This window comes from Tauraco erythrolophus, chromosome 9 (genome assembly GCF_009769465.1).
Source record: "Tauraco erythrolophus isolate bTauEry1 chromosome 9, bTauEry1.pri, whole genome shotgun sequence".
Taxonomy (NCBI): Eukaryota; Metazoa; Chordata; class Aves; order Musophagiformes; family Musophagidae; genus Tauraco; species Tauraco erythrolophus.
This window is the reverse complement of record NC_141473.1, coordinates 10805001-10830955: the sequence shown is the minus strand read 5'-3', so window position 1 is coordinate 10830955 and position 25955 is coordinate 10805001. Positions and strand designations below refer to the sequence as shown.

Below are 25955 nucleotides of genomic sequence, written 5' to 3'. Positions count from 1 at the left end.
TATAAACAGTGCAAGTGTCTGGGCTTTATGGCTCCGGGAACTTAATTTTTTTCTTGCATAATATTGGTCATTATTCCAAACTAAAAACCTGGGATCATAGCAGGCATGTGTTCCTTCGCTTAGGTCGATAGATCAATATATTTAGCAGAAAATAAATATGACTTCCTGTGTTCTGGAGTGATCACTAGTTCTGGAGATAACATAACTTAAATGGGGAAACCACTGCAAATACTTGTTTGGAAATATAACCAAATTTTGTCTGCTTCCATGCCTCTGTCTCCTTCACTTCATAGGAATGTTCTTGAGAAAAGCTCTGCAAATGGAAATATTTTGGAGTTTGTACACTTTGGATTTATACGCGTACATAAAGATAACACTAATATTAGGCTGCACTTTATGGGTATTGGTTGTTCATAACTCATCCAGCTGGGGATCAGACTGTTACCATGTGACCTTTGTTGTTGAAATGCAGCACTTGAAATATGTGCAGCAACCAACTAGCAAACTATCTGCAAATGAAAAGATTGTGTCGAAAGACTTCCTTTAGATTATTTGTTTTTAAAATGGTTTGCAGAAGTTTGAACAGAAAACCCCAATTAAAGAAATTGATACGCACTTCTTACACCTTAGATAAAGTCTCTAGTTTGTCATTAAATATTATATACAAATTAAGAATTCAAAATGCCTATTGTGATAATAATCATTACTGTTCTTTACTTATATCCAAGTGTTTTGGAAGTGCTCTGTTAGAAGTGCAACTTTTTTTTTTGTCTGAAGTAGTATTTAGTAGACTATTGAGTGTGACAATTCAGATCACTCAGGCTGGTAATTTTTTCAGTGTAAGTATGTAACTGCGCCATAAGACTAGTAAGTATTTCCCCCTTAGCTCTTGTATTAATGAGAAACAGTGTTGTCTAATAACAAATTATTAACAAATTGTCTAGAGCTCACATAACTCCCTCAGGCTTGGTGGCCATACCGCGGCAGATGCTTTCAAGTCAGAAAGATGTCCTCTCTGCGCAAAGAACTGAAGTGTCTGACCTTTGCGTTGGCTTTGCTAGTGAGGAATATGCCCGCTTTAATGGTATCAGGTTTATGCAACAACACAATTGTTTGACTTGCTTTAAAATAAGCTGGTATTTTATTTTCCTAAATTATGCTCCTAATAAGATTTAAAAACTTTTAAACTGGAGGAATTGATCTTCAGACTTTTAGCTGTGTTCCTCGATTAACTGCTGTGTCAAAGAGCGTATTGATGCAACCGCATAGCTGGTGTTCATCTATTCCCTGCTCATTCAATAGGAAAATATGATAGGAATGCTGTCGCTGTGCAATGACAAAAGTTTTATGTTTTCCTCAGTTCAAGTCTCATTAGAAAGAACTTCAACCATTGAGATTTGAAGGGGTTTGTTTTTTTAAGTTCTGTCATGCCAGACAAGTCGCTTTCTTACATTTTCTGTTTAAAAAGTAATTAATAGATCAATCTCTTCCCATCTCCCTTATTTACTTGTTCACCGAAGGATTTCCTCCCATGCCAGTTTTCCAAAGTTCAATTTGAAAGATTTAGGTAGATCTTGTTTACCTATGCTTCAGCTTTTGAATTCCACATAAAAGGGTCATCGTCCCACAAAAAAGGTGCTAAAACTTTAGATCTTGGCAGAATGGTATTTTTCCTAGTATATGTGAAAAATACAATGACCATGGGACGCAGGTAGCTGTGTGCTTCTGTATATTGAATAACTTCTATCAATGCAGTTTATATAATCTTCCACAGCTATTAATCTGAAGACGTATTAGATTTTTTTGAAATTCATTTCTTGATTTCAAATCAGGCAGATATTGATTGAGTAGCAAATAAGCACCATCACCAGAACAACGGTAAAATAATTTTGTGACAATGTGAAAATATTTTGTGCTACCAAATGTCTTGTTTGATATCACAGGAAATAATGAAGTCGTCATTCAAAATTACATTAGTTTTGCTTTTTTCCATCTTCTGTTTACCAAGCAGGACTAGAATGACCTAAGTGTAATCTGTGCAGGTATATTGTCTGTATTGTGTATGTTATCTTTAATTTTACTCGTTAAATGTATAGTTCCTTTTCTAGACTTGTTCTCTGATGTGGTCATACAGAGGAGTGACTCTCTAATACAAGCAGGGCAAGGACTGGCATCACATCTGTCTGCTGGTCATTGTCCTCATTTGTGAAAATGTGTGTAGTATTTGGAGAACAAAGGCAACAACTGGAACAGTGGAGGAGACCATCTTACATTTACACTTAATCCTGCAAGATATGGAATATGACCGTCAAGGTTTTAGATTAATCATGGTAACGTTTAACAAAAAACTTCTTGATTGTATGGTGTTAGGGCCGGGGCTAAGATGCTGAGAATCTGTAACTGCTCGAGGATAAACGAAACCTGTTTATCATCTCTTTATATTTTAAAAAGTAAATTTGAAAATAGCATGGCTGCTGTGTATGTTCTACAAAGCTAGGTTGTCACCATTTTTGTTACTATTAGTTACTTGACTAATGCCTTATATTTATACTATTTATATGCAAATTATTTAATTAACATAGAGGTTGAGCTATGGGGCCCTTAGTGTTCCACAGCTCGCTCTTTTGTTCTGGTTCCTCAAACTAAAACAATTCCAGGCAGTGAACACTTAGTCAAGATCTTCTTTCGTGCCCTGTACCAGAAGAATGACATGTTATGCAGTGTTTGCATTAATAAACCTGGAAGTAGAAGTTGGAGTGCCAGTGACCTTATAGCACGACGTCTTATTCTGTGTAACTCAAAATGAAAAAAGGAGAATCTTGGGTTATGTTGTAAGGATTGAAGATGCTGTCCTAGGTTTGAATAGCTCATAGAAAGGATTAATGGCATTACTTTACACAAGATACCTTTTTCCACGTTTCTGTAGGGTCATCCGTATCTGAATGTGCTTTAAAAAAATCAATGACAATATTTCAGTGTGGTGAAGATCTGTTTGGTTTTATGTGATAAGTCTCTAGACTTAGAAATGTTTTGAATAAAATGTGATAATGGGACAACTGAAATTTATTTGAAGGTCCTGATAAGTTTGGAAGCTTTCATTAAAAGGTGCTTCAGATCATTGAAAAGAAAACAAAAACCTGATGAAGAAGCATAGAACAAGGTAGATATTGGTCTCCAGTCCAAATATAGTGGAAGAGGGGAAAAAACTCTTGGGATCTCAGACCCATAACCAAGGTGCATTGTGAAAAGAGAATTCTCTTGTTATTAAAAAGAGGACACTGTATTGATCAGGATTTCTGTCTTTTGAGCTAATAGAAGACAATACCATATGCTTCTGCAAGAAGGACCATCCTTACCAGAGCACTGCCCTTTGGGAGTCAAGCTGGCGATGTGACATGCCGTTCTTTTTAAGGGCTGAGGAGTGTTTGAGACTGAGAGGTAACCACTGAAAGATGCTGAATGAAGATGAGTGAATTGTAAACGTTGTCTGAGGAATACTTACGGGAAGAGGCAGCAAGTAACGTTTTTGAAGAAATTCTCAGCTGCATTCAGCAAACTGAATCAAACTTATGCAGATTTGCAGCTCCTCACCTTGCTTTTGTGATGATTTGGATTAAATGTGTAGTAAGAAGCTCACACAGCCAGTATACAAAGTCAACTTATGTGTTAACATAAAAGAATTTGTTTGGGAAAATTCTTCCTGTTGGCAAACATGCAGAGGTCAGATTATGTATTCTTACCACTCTTGAGGATTTTAACTCCTTGACCATGTCAAAATAGCTTAGGGGCCGTGTGTTTTCTTTTTCTTAAGAAAATAGTGTTGCAAACATTGCAACATAGAAATGAGACATTTCATTGCTTCCCTTGCTGCTAATGAAGACTTGTATCAGACATAGAGTTCGAGATTATTTTTGCAAACCATTTGTCTTTTTAATGTCCCGTGTATCTACAGTTTTGGATATATCAGTGATAGAATCATTTTCTGTTTAAAGTTTCTCTGGAAAGTCTTAAAATGAGAGGAGGGGGTGGTTTGTGATAGGTTCTGACCTTAGAGCTTTGAAATCACTCCGTATGTAACACAGATAATGGAATGGCCCAACACAAATTAACTTAAACTGCAAGCAGACATGCATTTTTTACTTTTCTAGTATTAAATGTTTACTAAGAGAATAGTAGAAAGGCTTTGTCTATAAATTTTCCCAGGAGATGGCTTTCAAGTAGATAAATATTTCTTTACTTTTTACTTGATTTTGTATGCTCTTTCCATTAACGTAGCTATTGGTGGTATTTTTTTTTTATCAAGGTGGTGGGTTTTTATATCATTTCATCTCTATTAGTACTCAATTTTACATTATTATTTCATGTTTGTTTGGCATCATAATAATTTCTAAGGTAAGAAATTATAGAGTCATAAAGACAAGATTACAGCTTCTTTTATTTGTCAGGGAAGGAGATGGCAATAAAAGTGAAGAAGCTGAGTTTTTTAACTCAGGAGTTAAAAAAATACCTGATATAAAACCAGAAAGAATATTGAAAACAGCAGAAAAAAGAAACAGAAAGAAATTATTTAGACAAATTTCATTCCAGTTAACTTGCAGATGAAAGTTTCTTTTTTAAGCGCTATAACCCATAAAAGAAAAATAGCTCCTAGTTCAAATGCTAAGGTCTGTGTAGCGTACTACCAAGTTTCAGAGGGAAAGTGTTTTCAAGATCTTTTCATGAATGATGTGTTATGGAATGGGGTCACTCGAAAAGGAATAATTACGGAGTGATCAGAAGATGTCTTTGAAAAGATTGTGCTAGACCTTCTGTGTGGTTTGTGGAAGAACAGAAACCAGTTTTGCTCCAAGGGTGGGCTAACAAAATGTATTGTGTTTTTGCAGCTACTTCTATCTTTGCCCCAAAAGATGCATGCATCACCTCGGCAGTGCACTCAGCCTCTGTAAGGTCATTGCCTAGAAACCAGATCTTGGAGTTGTTAGAAGTACAACGTACTCTGCACCGTTTGTCCAATTGTAAAAGTTTAGTTTTGAACTCTAATGAGTCTTTGCTCATCTCCTGTCTTAGCACTGCCAGTTGTTAAATAATTAATTCTTCCTTTATTGTACCTCTTTATGTGCTTTTATAAACTTATTTGTATTATTTTGTGTTGTATTTTATTTGTACTCAGCCTCTTCTCTTTGCTTCAGAGCACGGAGTTACTAGAAGGAATTAATTTGAGCAATACTTTCTCACCCTTTGCGTAGTGTTCATACTGAGGATCTGTGATCTACAGTAATTCTTATTCATTTGGAATATAGTAATTTGTTCCTGTCAGTACAAGGGCTGGTTTGTTGTTTTAAATTGCTGACTTTTGCTTTTGTTGGCATGCTCCCTGATACAAATAGAACATCTGACAAAATGCTATTTGTATGACGGTTCAGTCGAGATAGGTGCTCTGTGTTGCCTAACAGTATGGTTTGGGGTCCCCAAGAAAAAAGTTGACTGAATGCCAAGATTTCAGTAGAGCTTGTTTGTGCAGATAACAGAGGCAATCCATGTTCCTCAGGTCTGTGAATCAAACAGACAAAGGGGAAGTATGCATGCACACCATTCTCTCTGAGATAGTGGACCGGTAGTTTCTTTCTAGTAACAATGGGGACTATCTAACCCCTGAGAACAATGGGAAACTGGCACCGGGGATGTTCCTGTGTGAAATTAGAGTGATTAGAAGATTTTTAGAACACTTCTCCCCCTTTAGCATAGTGCCTAAATAGACTATTCAGTGGATCTGGTTTTGTGGCTCTCTGGCAATTTCTGCTCTTACGGGGTTTTGTTTGTTTAGAACCTAATTCAGATTATTATAGATCTGAAAGTTGATCCATAATACAGTGGAACAGGAAATCCAGCCACAATGTCTTGACTGTGTTTTCCAGGGTGATACAGACACGCGTATAGACTTAGAGGCCATCTATGGAAATACCGTTTCATAGAATCATAGAATGGTTTGGGTTGGAAGGGACCTCAAAGATCATCTAGTTCCAACCCCCCTGCCATGGGCAGAGAAATCCTCCACTACACCAGGTTGCCCAATGCCTCATCCAACCTGGCCTTGAACACTTCCAGGGATGGAGCATCCACAACTTCTCTGGGCAACCTGTTCCACTGCCTCACCACCTCAATGTAAAAAATTTCTTCCTTATATCTAATCGAAATCTCCCTTTTTTCAGTTTAAATCCATTGCCCCTTGTCCTATCACTACATGCCCTTGTAAAAAGTCCCTCTCCAGCTTTCCTGTAGGCCCCCTTTAGGTACTGGAAAGCTGCGATAAGATCACCCCGGAGCCTTCTCTTCTCCAGGCTGAACAGCCTCAACTCTCTCAGCCTGTCTTCATAGGAGAGGTGCTCCAGCCCTTGGATCATCTTCGTGGCCCTTCGTTATAGTGGTTTCCATTCTCCTATAGGACTATAAAGCTGCGTGTAGTTGCAGTGGACAGTGGCAGTGGACAAACGGCAGCATGTGTTCTTCAAGATGATGGCTCTTGTTTGTTGTAAGTCATATGATCCTGTGTGGAACCTGAGAGAGGGAGGTTAGGAGAGAACTCAAATATCTGAGCAGAGGGAGGGAATCAGTAGGGAAAGATGTAGGTGTGGTCACACTGGAGAAAGCATGTGGTAGATTGAGGGAAGAAGGTACAAACTGTGAAAGGTGTAAAGTGTAAGACTGATGAATCGTAGGGAAAGGAAAAGAATGGTGGCACATCACCTGAGAATTTATCAGAGTAGTTGCTATCACTCTCTATCTTTGTGTGAGTTCATTTTTAGGTTGAAATTTTAACCCGAGATCATTACATAAATTTGTGTCTGTCCCTGAATGCTTAGGAATCAAAACTCCAGATAAGTGTTACACACTTGGATCTGTTACATTCCATTCCTTATATTCTTTCTGTGTTGATTTTGTGTGTCAGGCTCATGAATTGGAGTTGGAAATATTATATTTGCCATGTGCTATCAAACTTTGTTTTTCTTTGCATCAGATCATCTTTATTTGATGCAAACAGCTTTGTTATACAAAATTTCTAAACTGTGCCATACAGGAACAGCTGGTGGGGTGGAGGGACAGATGTTTGGTCAAATGGTACTGGGCCTTTCTTGCACTTCAAAGGAGCTGAGCAGAGATATAATATGACTATATAGTTCTGGTTTTCTAATTTGAGTAATTCGAATATTTGCCATAGTTTATTAAGACCTGTATGAGCAGAATTTGGAAGGTGATTCATTAGATTATCTGTCTCAAACTATGGAGTTTACCCTGTGAAGATGAGAACCTCTGAATTAAATTCATGTTGCCAATATGTGCCCCATGGAAGAGATGTTATAACATTCTGTGATATAAATTAATAGCTTTTGATATTTTAATTGTTAGCTTCTTTCTTTGGAGCTTCACTTCAGTTTTGCACAAATGAAAAGTGAGAACTTTTGGATTTAATCTTTGCCCTAATATTGAGATCTGAACATCTTTCTTCTTGTGCATGAATGCTTGTTCAGTTGCTATTTAAATAAAAGAAATATTATATAAGCAGTAACCATCAAGGTTTATTAAGTATGAAGATCTTGGATGTACCTTAAACTGCCTGAACTGCTGATCATCAGAAACAAGCAGTGTCTACTAAAATGAGAATCATTCCATCCCTATTCCGTTCCTTAAGATTTTCCCTTGTTATCCATTAATGGCCACTATAGGAGGCAGTACAAGTTCTGGACTAATTGAAGCTTTGACTGATAGAGCAGTCTTTATGCAGCCTTACATAAAGTGAGGTTTTCCTTAAGGTTCACGCTACATTGTCTTGACAGTGAAAATCTAGGCAGTGATAAACAAGATCAGTAGAAATGTGTAAGCATAGTTGGTGACAACATAGGAACAGGGACAAAACAGAAATACTCAGTGAATTTTTTGAGTTTGGACATCAATATTTACTGGGAAATGAGCTACTGCCAGAATCAGTGTTTATCGTTATTATTTTTGTTGTGTGTTTGTCCACTTAGAGGCAGAATTTCTGACTATGCTACAGGTAAGGGGAAAATAACAAGTTAGCTGAAGCCTGTCTATCAGAAAGACACTTTAAATGCCAAATATTTTGTAAATATCAATATTTTGTATAAATTTACTGCTTTTCTGTTACACTGTGTTACAAGGTTGAAGACTTAAGTTCTGAAGAAATAAACCAAGCAGAGGAGGGGTTTAGGTGGCTATTTTTGATACAGATATGTGCGTTATAATAATAATTTTTTTCATCCATTTTATGCACTTTAAAAAATGAATATTGTTTATAAGTATTTTCACTGAATGGGTGAGACTGAGGAACTCCAATGCAGAGGCAATATAAAAAAGGAGGACTCTAGTTAGATAAATTATAGGTAGTGGATTAGTTATTGACTTTTATCTCAGGTAGTGTAAAGCAAGAACTGCTAATCATCAGCTTGTGATAAAACTAGAAAATGCCATGTCTGAACATTGGGCTAGTATTTTATCATATTAGCTATTGATTTAACACAGCATGAAACAACTGGTTCTGTCCCAGTAGTGCCTGGTGGGGAGCAGTGAAGGTACAGATTTACTCCTCCTTCAGTCTGCTGCAAACTTCAAAGCCTAATTGTGACCACTTAACTACTAAAATTACTAAAGTCAGACGTTTTTTCTCTTTTTCAGATAAGGCAATGTGTCTGTGTGTAAGTACACATGGAAGGAAAGGGATCTCAGCTAAATCACGTCAGGGTAAAAATAATAAATTCAGGAATTATGGACAGTAAGATCCAAAAATCAGTTTTGACTGGGCTGTGTTATACACAACGTGTTTTTCATTTTCATTTTTATTAATCAATAGGTACAGCTAATGTGCTTATGGTCCAAAATACTTGCCTTGAAATACACAGAGTGAGCACCATGTGGATAATCTGTTTGCAAACCACCTTAATCACGCCACTTTTCTTTCTGTTGTTCTTTACATCAAGCATTATTTTATTTTGCATTTAATTTAATTAAATCAGAAATTATTCTCTACTATTTTCATTGAACAGGGTTTTTCATATTTATTGTGATTAATATTCTAGGGCTCAACTGAAATGTTCTTATTCTGTTTATTAGTTTCAGGAATTAAAAGCATGTATTGGTATACAGGTGGAAAGGTGCCTCTGAGATAGTATGTATGCTTGGTGAAAAAAGGACAGTGTCTAAAAATAGGTTTTTATGCACTAAAAAGTAATTTTGGAAAGGCTGGCTGAAGTTTCTTTGGTTTGAAGTAGATCCTGTCAGAGTGGCACAAATGTAGGTGGGACAATTCAGCTGCCTTGGAAACGTCTCATTCATCTACCTTGCCCTCATTCTGTGTCCGAACTAAGATCTGTCTTTATGGTTTCCTGTTGGTTTTCACTCTTGGAGTTCACAGTGGACAAAATTTATAATTTATTAATAGAACTGAGCTCTGTAGCAAAATTGTACTTTTAACTGGAAAGCCTAAAAAAACCCCAGCTTTCCTTGAGTTTACCTACTGTTAGAAAGCCAGGGAGTGGGAGAGCTGAAAAAGACAGTAGTAATATTCAAGAATGGCAACTGCTTCAGCCTCATTACAAATTTTCGTTACAGGTAAATTAGGTAACAAATGGAGGAAGAAAGTAAAACCTGTATGCTTTTTGCTGAAAAAGAAGGAGCTGGTGGAAAGTACCAGCAGACATCTTGTTGCTGTTAGCAATGGGAACCTAGGCTCCAGATGGAAATACTAGCTGAAACAAAATATTTTAATTAACATTTTATATTTTGAGTTGTCTGAGATGTTTATCATCCTTTATCGTGGTGTGAGCTAATTAGTTTTCTGCCTTCCTAAGACTTTTTTCTCCCTGTTTCACTGTCTTTGGGAGCACTCTTTTTAAAGGTTGGCCCTTGTAGTATAAAATTCTCCTCTTGGAGGAAAAGGGCTTGATATTTTCATATTCTCAAGTCATCTGTCTGATAGTCCAAGACACTGGAGTTTATCTTCCTTTTCCATGACTTAACAAACATTTATGTTAATTAGAGACCTACCACAAAGCACAAAGTCTTTGGAGCACATGACAATCTGAAGTATGTGATCCTGATATATAGTCGCTCCTTGTCCTCTAAATAGCATTTGCTTGATAAATGATAGCAACCTTCCAGTACCTAAAGAGGGCCTACAAGAAAGCTGGAGAGAGACTTTTTACCAAGGTAATGGAGTGATAGCACAAGGAGTAACGGCTTTAAACTGAAAGAGAGTAGATTTCTATTAGATCTAGGGAAGAAATTCTTCACTCTGAGGATGGTGAGACACTGGAACAGGTTGCCCAGAGAAGTTGTGGATGCCCCATCCCTGGGTGTGTTCAAGGCTAGGCTGGATGGGCTTAGAGCAACCTTGTCTAGTGGAAGGTGTCCCTGCCCATGGCAGGGGGTTTGGATCTAGGCGATCTTTAAGGTCTCTTCCAATCCAAACCATTCTACGATTCTATGAAAGTAAGCTTTTAGTAAAAAAAAAAAAAAAAAAAAAAAAAAGAACCACTATAATATATGAGTTCGGTCCATATGACAAGGAGATGAGTTGAGATAACCAATGAAGATTTCATGAAAGAAACATAAGCTTGGTGTTGCACTGGAAAAAGGCAACAGGAGTTCTCTGTTCCACTGTTTTCCTTAACAATTCTCCCTAAAAGGTAATTTTGCAGAGAAACTTGTAGCTCCTATATGTATGCTTATTATGTGCATATGCCAGTTTTAAGTGAAAAGTTCTGCTGTAGTTAAACCATACTTAAAAGGCTTATTTTTGTAGCCTAGTTTTGCTGATCTTTAAATTGCAGTTATTCATATCTGGCCGAGACTTCTGGAGATAAATAACAACCTATTTGACATTAGTGACTGACTTCCAATGCCTGACGTGACTTTTTAAAATCTGTTTTAGGAGTAAAAGTCTTCTAGGATTTGATAGACTGAATTGTCTTAAGTGATTATACTGACATCCTCAAACATTTCTGCAGATTAGCCTGAAATTGAGTTGAAGATCAATCTATCTGTTGACAAAACTTGCTTAATTTTGGCTGTTCCTATTTTTTTGTCCAAATTTACTGTTGGTGCCGTGGTCTAGACATGTCCCTTTTTTCCTCCAAGTCCAAATGTGGACCTATGCTATAAACAACAGAAATTATCCCACTTAGACCCCCTACTCTTAAATAAATAGTCCAGTTATGGATTACTTTGAACCTGTATCAGGTGTGGTCTTACAGCTGAGGTATCTTTATTTTCAAACTGTCATCTGAGTTGGGGAGAAAGGGTGTACTCCCCTCTCCAACCTTGTTGTTGCCTTTTCTTCCAGCATTGCTGATTGCAATAACTGTGGTAAATAGGCATTTGCAAGTTGCAAAACCTTTGTCAACAAATTAGGCAAATATGTGCCAAAGTTTGCTATACATATCAAGGCAAAGGGCAGTAACACCAGCCAACTTTTAATTTAGCAAGCTAGACTATCAGACTCGTCTTTGAACACACACAGTGTGGTTATAGGGAAGCACTAGGCTTTTCTGGAAGGTTAATCTGAGAAGGAATGAACTCGAGTTATCCTCATGCACAATTTAGAGGAATTTCCATTGACTGAATAGGCAAGTTGGTTAACTTAGCCAGCTAAGTAGATGTGTAAAGATGGGTTTTTCTAATGAAATGTGATAGTATAATAATGGTCATTTGAAGGAATCAATAGAAAGCAGTTGTACGAAATACTGAGATGATGGTACTGAAAAGTGTAGTACAGGAACCGACCAACAGGCGTAGGTAACAGTAGATAGCAGAACAGGTGCAAATCTGCAGTGCGAAAGGCAGAAGTCACCGTGTTGGCCTATGGGGAGGCTACGTTTAAATGTGCAGGAATGCTCAGTCACTCTTCATGCATCAGCTGATGCCTGGGATATTTTTGAAGGTTATGGCACAAGGGTAAAATGCAGACAAACTGTTGTGCAGAGCAACCTGAAGCAGAAAGCACCTTGAAGAAACTGAATTCTGGTGAAAGAATAAAGTAGTGTATACGTAGGCACCAAGATTTGGTAATAGGACGTGGTAGTTCAAACAAGCAAAAAGATGAGACATAAGCACCAGACTAAAGGAGAGTTATTCATTGTTATGTTTGGAGAGCCCTATCCATGCTCAAGCAATCCTTATCTAAAATTTTCCATGCTTGGATTGATAACTCTTGTATTTCATTATCTTGCTCTTCCACAGATATGGTCTTGTTAAATTGGAAGCGATGGTAGTGAATTTTCAAGCATCCTCTAAAAAATAGAAGGAGGGAGAGGTCAGTTAGTTTCAGACTTTTGAATTTTGACAAATCTTTCCTTTTCTAGGTTATTAAGTTTAAAAGCTCAGGTAAATATAAGCTGTTTTTCTAAATACAATGATCTTTTTTATAATAGAAATGAAATTGCTCCTTAAATTCACTGAAACGGTGAGTTACAATTCTCTCATAGGTCACCTGTTTTCTTCCCTACCTACAGCATGTGCAATCCAGCAGGTTGTTTAAGCATCAGCCATGTTGGTGACATATATGGTCCACTGGTCAGGATTTGGAGATGAAAGTAGTTTTGTGAGCAGAAGCCGCATTTCTCATGACCAAGATAATACAATGTGTTGTATCCTCCTGGGGGTTTGGTTGACTTTCCTCCCTGCCCTCACCCTGTAATGAAACTAAAAGTGTGTCTGGTGATGATTATTGAAAAGAAGATTTATAGACCTGTGACTTTTACTTAAAATAGGTGATAGTATCTCTGCATTAATTTCACATTAGCACTTGAAGTTTGGTTTCTCTCTGCTGTTGTAGGAAGCCGACAACATTTGGCAGAGTGGCAGAATACAAGTTTTAAGTTGTGCATTTCTTTTTCAGAGTTGTCTGCAATCTTTTTTGTGTGTGTGTAGGGAGGGCAGGCAAGACCAGGAGTAGCTTAGACATTGACTTTTGCCAGCCAGCGTGTACTGTGGAATTGATTCGTTCAATCAGAAGTTTCATAGGATTTGTAGAATGTTTTTTATTTCCTTTTGGACAGAAATTTATCAGCTTTGTTTTTTGCTTTTGTAAGGAAATGCTTGAAAGTCCAGCATTACATCAGGTTGTGTATTAGTACTGTGTAATCATTTTCCTGCTTCTTGCACACAATCAATAAAAACTAAGCTACTTAAGAACAGGAAAACCTCTTTTGAATGGCAGTCTCAAGTGTCTACTCTATTGTTCCTGGATCACCTTTACAGAGAAATGTAGAAGTTTTGAAAACTGAAGTTTGAACACAATTTCTTAAGCAATTTCAATTATTTTTTTTTCCTGAAGAAATGTTTTTGTGTTTCTGTTTAAATATAAGCTTTAAGACTGTTAAGTAGGATCACTTATTTTTCTTCTAATTTTTTTAACTGTATCTTTTCCATTTCTGCTCAGCCAAACATGCTTAAGTACCTATTCCAAAAGGCAGAGATGAAAGTGTAAATTCTGCAATATTTAGCAGTCCATTTGAGGGGTAGGTCACTTTTTTCACCTTGCTTTCAGCAAGAGCAATGGCAAAACTGACTACCTTCAAAGAACACAAAATACAATCTGATTTATTCCTACAAATTATTTCTGATTATGCTAATCTCAAGTATCTGTTTACATCTAGAGCAGGGCCAAACTCTGAAACAGATGCCTAAAGATTTTTCTTTTAGACCATTCGTATATACTAGGAAATTCTAATGAATTTTGTATGAAAACAGATGTTTGTGGATAAATAAACCTTTTTGTTTGTTTATGCATATTTCACAAAAAAAAAATCTGTTCAATGTTAAAACATTGAGCCTGAAAAATGAAGAGGTGGGACGAAAGAATTTGCTGGGCCTTTTGTCTGAAACGCACCTGGGTTGCTCGTCTGTGCAGGGGGCTGCCTAGCATTTAGGAGGAGGAAAGCTATTCTTCAGTTCAGGTGTGAAAATGTGCGATACTTTATGTCAATTATTTGGCTGATTGCTGAGAGTGCGTTGGAATGAGGGGGCATTGGCCAGTTCTGGCCTTCACTAATGGGAACATTTCAGAATGTGGAGGAGTAATTAAAGTATAGAATGCGGAAAATTAGGCCAAAATTGAATAGAAATGAATAAGTATGCGTTCTGTTGTGCAGATGTTGGAAACAGATTATTTTGGATGCCTCTTTCTATCTACATCTTATTTGGTTACCATGTAAAAATCGGTCATACACCATGTAGATTGTTTCTCTTCCCACTGCCTTTTCTGTTTTTATGTTGTGATGTATCTGTATAGGTAGTAATTTAGCAAAATATCCTGTCTGCCAGGTGTGGGAACTAGCTGATTGTATTGTAATACCAGATCATTACTTAATTCATATGCAACCTAGCCTAGCACATGGAAAGCATTATAAATCTATTTACAGTGTGGCTGGTCTGATGATAACATTGTATTAAATTCCCAGGTGAGGCAATTTAAGCAATTGCTTTGCCATGTGTAGGCCATGGAAATTAACTTCTCGTATGCTTTAGTAATAGACGAACTTCATTGTTATGCTCAGATTAGTAATATAGCAGAATTCTTACAGTCTGGTTACATGTACCCTACTTCACATGTAGAATCATACAGGGGGGTGGTACTGCAGATCACAGATCTTAATTAGTTTAAGCTGAGTTAATTCATTTCAATTCTAATTTAGCTGTGCTTGCCCATGAACACTTTCAGTTCTATTGGGAAATGTTAAGGCTTGGGTCAAGTAGACAGATTGTTTAAAGCCAAATTGCCAGACAGAACTGAGCAAGTGTATCTGTTTGAACAGGGCTTTAAGAAAATCACCCAATCAGTATGCAAAAATCCTGTCCATAAACCAGGAGAGATCTGCCTGGAATCAGAAATTCTTCCTTGTCAGAAGGTCCGGGTACTGTAGTACATTTAAAACAGCCCCTGAAACTTTATCTGTCTTGAAGTTCTTGTAGAAAGTAGCTTAACCCTTGTGTGTCGTCATGGGTTTGTGTGCATGCTATATTGGAACGCAAACACATTCCCTGAGTTAAAAACACTTGTGTGCTTAGACTTTTTGTGTATATATATTCAAGAAAATACGAAATACAAGGAAAACTTCTATATATGACAGACCTTTACAGGCAAAAACTGCACAGAGAAGCTCTTAAACCTATATTGAGCTGCCCAGAAATGCCTTGGATTACAAACTCTGTAAAGCTTCTGTCTTTTCTAGAAACATACATATAAAGTACCAGTAGACAGTGGTAACTGACAACTAAGACTAAAAATGTTGACAATTTCTTGATTTGCCTGGTTAGCTTATGTATAGAAGTCATTAACTATTTATAAAATGCATTATGAATTGGGTTCCTTCAAACTGTAGCAGAGTGTGTGACATTTCCAGCTCAAACTATCATTCTTGCATTTGGCTAAAGTACATATTTATAAACAGCTGATAGTTATGAACTAAAAAAAAATAAAAATCTGAAAGTTATTTAATTATTGAGTTTGGATTAACTGAACTAATTTTGATAGCCACATTTAAAAGTGTTAGCCAATATTACTTTAATAAAAATGAGAATACTGATTCAAGATATTCATGTTTTGGACAAATCCTGAAAGAAAAATAAATGCTTTAGTTCAAAGGCCTTTCCTTTTATATTATTGATTAATTTGGTAGTGAAACAGTGATCAAAAGTAGTATCAAATTATTTATTGATTATGGCAAATAGTTATGCCTAATTTTAGTCAAAGGGTTAGTTCTTTTCATATAATTGCTGATTTTCAGATCATGACAGATTATTGCAATAAAAGAACAATGATACAAATATATTTATTAACTTCAGTGGTGATGATATAAAGGATTATAAAGGGCCTCTAAAAATTGTATTGCTATTAACCTTTATTTTTTTCCTGTGAAGAATAGTCTTCTTCCTTTCTTTTGTGCAGTATCTTATGAATGAGAATATCAGCAAGATAAATCTTTCAAATAAATGATGTGTAACCAAGGACCATTTCAGTCTCTACATATAATTAGGCAACTTGTTCACTGGAGAACAAGCTCATGAAGCATCATGCTCCTCATCTCAGTCTAATAATGATAAATACATTCACCACTAACAGAATCAATGGGGCTGAGTCATTTTGTGAAAGTGGGAGAGACTGTACAGTTGAACTATTAGACCTCATATAGGAAGATTGAATCTTAATCATAAAAGAAGATTAGATATTTATTGGTATATATTTGTAATTTCCTTCCTTGTTTGATGTGTATCAAATAAAAATAGGAAAATAATATAATTGAGCAATCTATGCCAATTTGTTGGCTTTTTGGTGAAAAAAGAGAAAAACAAAACCTATCTCCATATGATATTCTTGCATACTGTGGAGTGTTTTAGTCCCCCATAGTGATGAAATGAATAATTTAAGCAGGCAGCTCTGATACCACAGCCTGTTTAAAGGTTCTCATTTCCTTTAATGCTGTAGACTACTTTAGCTTGGTTAGTATGAAACTGTGACAGCTGAGATCTCCAAAAGATTTGGCACAATTCAGCTCTTGTAGTAGGTCCGTGGTATGCTTTGTCCTTGCTACGTACATCTGTAGCTTTAGTATATAATCTAGATCTGAACACTAGCAGCTGAATTACAAACTGGTAAGCACTGTGACGATGATGATGGTGAACTGCACGGGATAAAAAGCTAAAATGTGTTGCTCTGAGATGACCCATGCAAGGCTTACTCCACTGCTAGGTTCCTAGTGCGAGGGGTGATTCACTTCCAAACTTCTTTCTCGCAAAGGTAATGTATTTCCCTGTGCTCAGGATAATTTCTAGTGGGTTGTTTCCTGTGCCCCAGTCCCAAGCATGTTTTTTGGCAGGATTGTCCAATTAGGGAAGGTTTGAGGACAGATTTGTTTTTGCTGAGTTCCTACTGGTAGTGACTACCACGACAGAGTGTGATAGAAGCTCCCGTCAATAAAGGAAAGCCCTACAGCTTACTTCTTGCTGTTCTTGGATTTCTTCCTCTGATGAAGTGTGAAACTGATCATAACTGCAGTCAAATATAAAAATATTTTAGACAATATGGTAAAAATCCTTTCTCTCTTTTAATGGTGAGTGTAGGAATATTAACCGACTAAGAGCTTGTTGTTTGGCCAACAAAGAAATTGAAAGCTGGGCTGATGTTCTCTTTAGGGACTTCTCTATTGTTCTGTTGAATGTTGTGCTACCTTGATAATCTTCGGACATTTCCTTTCTGTTGCTCGGCACTTGATCTACTTTAGAATCGGTATGATGGTCAGTTCATGAGTAAATCTGGTGCTCAAAAGCTGTGAGTAACAACTGTCCGTCATAATGATCTAATGAAAGACTGTCTCCCTTTTGTGGTGTTTCCATGAACTGCTGTAGACCAATGTTTCCTCGTACTGCTGTCTTCTCTGCTTTCATTTGCCCTTAGATTTCTGGTCATTTCCCTGTAGGCATTCATAGCCTTAGCAGCATGGGAAACACTTGTCAATTTTCTGTATCTTGAAGTTCAGCCAGTTTTGTTACACTTGTGTTGTTCAGGTTTTGAGGTTTTTCAACATGGGAAAAGTTCAGTCTTCCTTTCCTATTTAATGGCATCACTGCAGTGTTACTCTGCGTTCTACTTCCAGCTAGAAAGTGTTCTTCAGAAAAATGTGCTTGGTTTCTACACATGCATTTCTTCAGTGCTTCTGGTATTAGCTTATAGTGGCTCTCCCTGTTACCTGATTATCAGAACTGGGGTCACACATTATGTATCTTGATCTTCACTGAAGCTGCTTTCATTGCTGAAATGCTGAGGCTGTGACAGTCTTAGAAGTGCTAAGGTTTTGCTATGCAGATTTGTCAAAATACAGCAGCTGAAGAACTTTGTAATAACTTTTACTTGCAGATATTTTATTTTTTTTTGTCAAATAGGTATCCATTAGGGGGCTCTCGAGGTTTAAGATGATCAGCCTTGATACCAATGGCTTCGGAGCTTTACTTCCTAACCCTTTTTTCTTTTTGTTTTACAGAAAAGGTCACGGATCGCCTACAGTGATGAGGTGCGGAATGAGCTCCTAGGGGATGACGGGAATTCCTCAGAGAACCAGGTAGGATGCTAATCAAGAAGCCCTAGTGGGTGGCTGGAGGGTGAAGGAGGTCACTGGCACACTGGGCTTCTCAAGCTGCTCCTTAACAGCATTAGCAACAACTCATGTGGAAGTGATACTGTTTAATGCAAAGCTGGGGTCTTAATCAACTTCAAAATGTTTCTTGGAGATCTTACATTTAACCCTTTAACTTGTGATCACTGTCTGCTATCTTAAAAAAAACCCTTTTCTTCTCTTTTCTTTATTATTTAGTACTTAAGAAATAACTTGAAACGCACTGTTTGCCGACAAAGCCAAGGTCTTCACCTCAAACACATGTAAAAGGAATAAAAAAAGTACATAATGCAGCTTTGATAATAATGCAGTATAATTAAATCAACACTGGCAGGCAAAACAAATGAAAGTGCGCTCTCAGAATTAGGCAGTACCCCACTCAGCTTCCTTGCGTGATTCCTCCCTAAACAGATTTTCTCTCCTTGTACCAAAAACACAAGTTGTACTAATGAAAGCGTGCTTTCATAACGCCTGTTGTACTCGAATGCAGAGTGCTATCCATCTCTTTTAATGAAGGAAAGCTTGGTAATCCTGAGGCTTTTTTAAAATCTTGTACCCATATTGTGTTCTGGACACTACAGTGAGGATCCTACTACACTACTGACAATTATAAAGGCAACATTATATTCAGGGGACTTTGACCCACCTGTTAATATTTCTTTTGGTGCTAAAACTTGTTTGACAAGCTCCATCTGAAAGCAGAATGTGTCTTTTCTTTTTGAAAATCATGACAGCTGTAATCAAAGGTGCGCATTTTGAGTTAGAAGTTAGTTGAAAGTTTTCTTAAATACCACGTTTTCTCTTCTGACTAGATAGAATTTAAAGTATTTTGGTAGTGGAAGTGAAGCTTGTTTAAATGGTTACTTGATAAATGCAATGTTAAATAAGGAAACGGAACAGAACCATGTTCTGAAATTTTTAATCACTTCTACCCTCAATATAAGCTCCGTTCCACTAAGAACTGGAGAAAAGAGAGACTTGGAGACGTATCTTAGTACGATGAATTTTAAAACAGAGACCCCTTCAGCCTTAATCTTACACAGTAATTCAAATGTGCTGTGTAAGTTTTAAAGTCTGTAATAGACTTTAATAAATACGTTAATGAAATTATACACAGGATACAATACATCTTTAGACTCTATAGTGTGCAGCAGCTCTAATATCTATGTAAAGGGTTAAATTTAAAAGATATTAATCTTCATATTTGTATATCATAGCAAGAGGAGATTCCAAAATTTCGGTAAAATAATGAGGGGGTTTTATCCCTAAATAATGAGTTTATGGAAAGGATGATTTCAGGGAAAAGAGTTTCACAGTCTGCATGTCATGATCATAAAACACAGTCCTGTGAAAGTGTTAAAATTCTTATTTTATTTCTTTTAAGGTGCTGCTATTTTTACATTTCAAGAAAAAAAATGTGTGAATTCAGACATAAAAGGGCAATTGTGATAAGAAGCTTTACTTATAACAGAATATCTTATGTGTAGGGATGAGATAAAATATTTTATTTTCACTTTTTAAAGAATGTTTAAATAACTGGTTCACATGTGCACTTTTTGCAAGTTATGATCTTTTTCCTAAACTTGATGGAGGAAACATGAACTCATCTCAAGGAACTAAATGATACTTTCAACCGTTTGTCAACATGAGTTTTTATTTCCAAATGACCACCTCTGAAATGGAAGAGAATTTTAGGTGATAAAGGAGTTTATGTAGTAACCCAAGTTGAAATTGTTACCCCCATACCTTTGAAAGTTCTGAATTTCTTTCTTTTCTTCCTTGAAAAATGTTATATCACTGAAATGTTATGAAATATCACCGTAAAGGAGTCAACTAACTTCTTTTAAATATGTGAATGCCAGTATTCTAAAAGATATTATTTATTGTGTTGTTCCAATACTCAATATTACAGTCTTTGTCTGGTGAAATATCATTATTTATATTTTTAGTTATCTTATATGCATGTAGTTATGGGTGCAAGCAGTTAGTGCAAGAGCTTCAGTCTGATGTTGAGCTTATCAGAATGTGCAGCGATCCAAATCAAGTGTAAGGTTTGGGTACTTACCATGTAGTGAACATGTTATCTCAATGTATTTAACTCAGTAACCCCAGGTCTAATATACTTTCACTCCTACACAATATTATATTAATAGAAAGCTTGAAATAGATGATGAAAGGACACTCAGGTGTAACTTATAGCCATGTAAAATATTTGAAGATGTTTCAAATTCTTGCATTAATTTTGTGTGATGAAAATAAATATAGGTGGATGAACTGATCCTCACTCTAATATTATGAGACTTTCACTTACCAATCAGTTTGTATTAGTTAAACTGAAAGGTGGTGTGTTTTTTTTTTTCCCCTCCCAATTCAGTCACCAAACTTTGAAAAGGGAAAGGAGAGGAGGGATTCTTCTTCTGACAAAGGAGTTCTTGAAAAAAGTTGCCAGTTAAGAATTGCTCCTGTACCAATCCACAAATATGGGTAAAATCTGCCAATAGAAATGCTGAGTATCTGGTTACACTGGAGTGTTACACAAGGGAAACGAGATATGAGCTGTACATTTTAGATGTGGTCTTTGTCATTGTGATAAACATTTGCAAAATGTTTTTGGAAAAAACAAAAAGGAGCTTGATGTGTCCTGGCTAATACAACCGTATTAAGTATCTAAAATTAAATGAAGCCAGATAAAGCATATAGAAACTTCTTGTAAGAAGTTATAAGATACATTCAATACTGCTATTCAAAGCTTTTTTTTTTTAATAAATGTATCTTTGTTTAATGAGATAAATAGTGACATAATGCTTTTAATGCATTCAGGGTTTAGTAAGTCATTGCTTAGTATACATTAATTTATTCTTAACTTGAATCGGGTGGATGTAGTCAGATGAGACATGTACAGAGGTTGAGAATCAGGAGACATACTTTCTCCCATCAGAAAAACCCTACCTCAACCCCACACCCAAAAACCTACTGTGTGCTTTGAGTTGTTACTTGTTTTCCAGGAGTGATCTTAAATGGGCTCTCTTACTTTTGAGTCTTATTTGTCTCTCTGGCCACCAACATTTGTCAAATCTCTTGAAAGTTCTGAGCCACTAGTTAAAGTTGTGGCTTCACTTTAATAATCATAGAACTGTTTTATGTGGCGATTCGTATGTTTTTTAGAAAGTATATGCTGAGTTAGATCAGAAGTCCTTCTCGACCAAAATAGTGTCAGGTACAATGTTACCAGCTTTCTTGAAATAGAATAGTATTCCTTTCTCTTTCACCACTATGTTCATTAATAATTTTAAATAAATTCACATTAGGTTAAATTACGTGTCTGTATATATATACACTGTATATGTGATTTGTGGTGAACAAATATTTTGAGGCTACTTAATTTCTGACTACAAAGTTCCGATAATATTAGATTTGGGCTTGCTGTGCATAAAGTGTGTCAAACTTGAGCTACAGACCAGGGGGTGAAGTTGGTCAATTTAATTCCCCAAGATCTAAAGAAGGTCGGTATCATTTCATATAGCCCTGGCAGAGCAGATCATTACCAGACACAAATCTGTTCGTTACATGCCGAGGGTTTATAGCAAAATAAATAGACTGTCATCATAAGTTCAGAAAATTGTGTGTTCGACCCACGATAATGTGTAAAGGGCGTTTAATAGAGTTCAGCATTTATTCGTTATCTATATGCGGACAGAGACGGCGGTAACGTTATCAGCTTTTTAAAAAAAATTCGGTAGTTTTCTGCATCACGTGACATGGCTCACAGACACACACACACACACACACACACACGCGTGCGCGCACACCCCCCCCATCTCGCTCCCTCGCTCTCTGCGGCGCAGTTTTGATTTTAGTCACAGCAGAAGGCTTAGCCACAAGAGATTCCACTGGTTCAAACCAGCGTAAACCAGATTTTTTTTTTTTTTTTTTAGCCTACAAAGGAACAGATTACCTCTTATATCGAATTCTGTATTGCAAAAAAAAAAAAACTCTTTGTTTCAAAAATGTGCTGATTATCATAACCTAAAATGGTGGCTGCACACGGCTTAACGCTGTTTACAGTTGAGGGTTGAGTGTAATAAAAATAATGTTTCGAAATAGAAAAGTAAAGGTAACACATTTTCATCAAGAGCATTGTTAAATGGGGGAAAAATACATCTTTTGTTAATTTGAATGAATATCTTTCAGCCAATGTTTAAAAAAAGCCCACCCTCTCCCATTACTTAGCTTAGCTGCAAATCCCATGCAGAGCTTAAATTCAGCCATGCAGCACAAACAAGATAGAACATTTTTGTTTGGGACCTATTGAAAAAACAAATGTGCAGCATTTTAAAACTCTCATTGATTGTAGCAGGGTGGCATGCCCAAACGGGCTCTGTTGCGGGAGAGTAGTTTTAAACTTTGGCCCTTTAAGTATCATAGTCAACTGAAGAATGGTGGCCTCAGAAAGAAAAGATAGCTATGTGATCAACTCCCAGATCGTCTGTCTCTTTCTAAAGAGCCTTAATGTTTGCCTTTTTGGGGAAAAAAGGGGGGGAAGATCTGGAGAAAGAGACCAATTTATGATAGGCCAAGCACTCGAATTTAAGCGCCGGTTTGGCGGACAATGCAGTTTTCTTTATACCAAATTCTAGCAAAGTTCCTTCAGCTTCGTACTGAGGAGCCGTTTCGGTTTGTCCGTGTGGTAGTAGCCCTCCTAATTACATCTCGTTAGAGCCTCGCTGTCCGCTTTGGTGCCGGCGTGAGGTGTGCCTTCAGTTTTAGATGAGCCCTATGAAACAATAGAGAATAATGGAGGATCTTTTGTTTCCTTCATGCTGGCGAGACTTTGTTTGCAGTAAACATTCTCAGCTTACACACGTGTTGGAAATTAGTGTTATGAAACTGTAGGTGAAGTATCAGCATAAACTGAGATAATGATGTAGCTGTTGTAATTTCGAATTCAACTGGAATTGGTGAGAGAACTGTAATTTTTTATAAAGAGGCACTCTTATGTAGACATTTGTTGTGAGTAATTATATGTTTTGTTCCAGTACAAATAATTTATCTTTCTCTCTAAGGGGAGAGCATGTTACAACATACCTTGATAATCGTAGAATCATAGAATGGTTAGGGTGAGTTACTGGGGTTTTATTTAGTTTTATAGTAATCCTGCCAGAGCAATATTATTAATAGTGTTAGATTGTGTTGATTTCAAAGCATAAATTGATAAATATAAATGTATATACTGTATAAGTATACACACACACAAAATGTGTGTATATAGACACACACTGTGTAGTGGTCTAGGATTAAGAACCTGGAATGGGTTTTTCTGAGGGAAATGTGTTTCGTGTTGTTCCCTGTTCCTTTGTCTTTTTTTAAATATGCCATGCAATAAATCATAATTCTGAGCCATTTAACTAAGCTGCTGCTTTTTTTTTTTTTTAACTGGGAGAAAAAAAAAGGTCTGTATGAGATGTATCGAAATAGTGGTTACGTGCTATAAAGATACAGTCATCTATTAATAAGTTAGATCTGCTAGGAAAATAAGAAATCAGTTGTCACAACTAAAATACACAGAAAACATTCTGAAAACTTGTATATACAAAACCACCTCAGCTGTACGATCTTCGGAGAGAGGAATAGTAAACTTGTTTTTTTCTTTATAATATAGACTTCTATGAAGTCATTCCCCTTTATTTCATGATGGTGCCTTAGATGTGATTTAAAAGAGAATTTCACACTATTCTCTTTGTTTAATGTGACAGTGTGAGAAAGTGATCTTTATTCGTTCAAAAAACTCTGCATGTAGTCTATGTTTAGGTTCTTTTAATGTGTTTGTCTGTGATTTTTAAATGCTAAACATGTAAACAGATAAATTGTCAATGTTAATTCTGTATCCTGTCACACAACTGATCTTTCTTTCCTGCCATTTCTTTCCTTTTTATCTTTTTTGTGCGTTCATGTTGCAGTTGATAAAATTACGTGAAGAGGTGAGTACTTTCTTGCTTTTTGTTGTCTAGCTTTCCCTTTAAAGCTGAGTTTCTAAATCTGAAGTAGATCTTTTTGTTCATTGTTGCAGGGAAATCTACACAAAGCAAAAATATTGATTACATTGCTTTAAAATATTCACTGTTGTGCCTCTTTTTCCCTAATAATTGTATACTTACATAGGAATCTCTAGATCAAACCTTAGAAATTAACATTCTTTGATAGTGGAAATTTTTTTAAAGGCACTTAGAAAAAAGAAGGGGAAAAAAACCCAAACCTATTGTTTGATCTCTGCTAGAATACCATGATCAAATCAGGTACAGTAATAATCATGTTTGCATCACAAAATCTTTGATAGGGTAAATAAATTTATACACTGGTATAGAAAGTGAAAGCATTGCTTTGGTAGAAGCCTGTGCTGAAGGACTGTAAAAACTGCACAGTATTTCACAATGGTTTGAATTTGGTGTGAGGTATTCAAGTATTTTATGTATGATATTGGATATTGTATACCCATTGAAAAGACAGTACAGGTAGACCTACACACACATATCAATATTTATTATTTATTTGTGAGTGCTGTAGATCTATAGGTGTAACACTAGAGATCAGTATTCCAGAACACCTTTCTTCCAGTTATAAAATTACTCATAAATATTTAGGGAGAGAAGCCTGTTTTAATGGTCAGTTGCTCAAGTGTTTCAGTGTATTTTCTGAAATTAATCTCTGCTCTTGCTTACTGCTGTAGCAAAGCAGGTATCTGAACTGGTTATTTTTTGGTGTGTTTTTTTTTTTTTTTATTATTTCCTAATAGCTGCCAAAAAGAAGGTCTCAATAAAGTCAAGATTACTTATAGGTCAGATTTCTGAAGGGTTTCATACAGAGAGTTTGAACCAGTGAAGTATTTGAATAAATATATTTAGAAGCACAAGTGTTTTAACATCACATATTTGTCTGGTATCTTCTTTTTGAAACATATGTGCCCAGACATATCAGTAATGAATACTGAGCTCTGCAGGAAAGGATTGGTAAGTTTTAGAAATGGTGATGTCAAAGAATTGTAAAGTAACCAGATTAAGGACTATTACAGAGAATTCTTAAAAACAGTAATATATTTGTGATATAAAGATTCTTTCACTAGTTCTCTGAATGCTTTATTTTCCCCTCTTCTTGTGGAGCTGATATTAATATGTTAAAGATACAGAGTAAAACAGTTAACCAAAAAAATTAAACAAAATAAATATGTAACTACATGAAAGCCCTCCCACCACAGCTGAGCTCCCCTCCCCAATAGTCCCAGTATTTAAACGGATGATAATATTGTTGCAAGGGTTTGTAAGCCTGATTTCTGAGATTTTTCAGAAGACGAGGTTCATTTGCTTATCCCTTTAAGGACATCTGCACGTCTGCTCCTGTGCTTTTGTAAAAGAATGTAGTAGGGTCATTTTTGCTTGCAAACATAGATTATAGTTTTATAAACATAAAGATTCGTGATTTGTAAATTTACTCTGAAAATATAATCAGATACAAAGAACAAAGCTGCTACTTAGCTGCTCTTCTTTTTGAAATGGCTATGAAGGCAAATAAGAAAATTCAGGATGTTATTGTAAAGGTCTGCAACTTGGCAGCTATACTGAACTCAGTCATACCTTTTGGAGCTTATAAATCCTCTTTGTTAGCCACCTTAAAAATTTTGACATTGCTTCTGGTGATTTTTTTATTTGCTTTTACTTGCCAGCATCAAAAGTTACTTTTTCCTCTCTCTGCATGTTGTGAGAGCAGCAGCAAATAGAACTAAAT

The 25955-nt window shown here is 36.3% G+C and overlaps 1 protein-coding gene across 4 annotated transcripts in view; it reads left to right on the top strand.

The window, feature by feature from the left end:
* VTI1A (vesicle transport through interaction with t-SNAREs 1A) overlaps positions 1-25955 on the top strand; it is a 274883-nt gene that overhangs the window by 38822 nt on the left and 210106 nt on the right. For 2 of the 4 annotated variants that reach the window (XM_086616752.1, XM_086616754.1), the window contains exons 4-5: positions 18048-18125; positions 24137-24157. In XM_086616752.1, coding sequence (XP_086472878.1) covers positions 18048-18125; positions 24137-24157 — 99 coding nt within the window. The remainder of the gene's footprint in view (positions 1-18047; positions 18126-24136; positions 24158-25955) is intronic. The other 2 variants (XM_086616753.1, XM_086616755.1) reach the window with 1 other exon arrangement.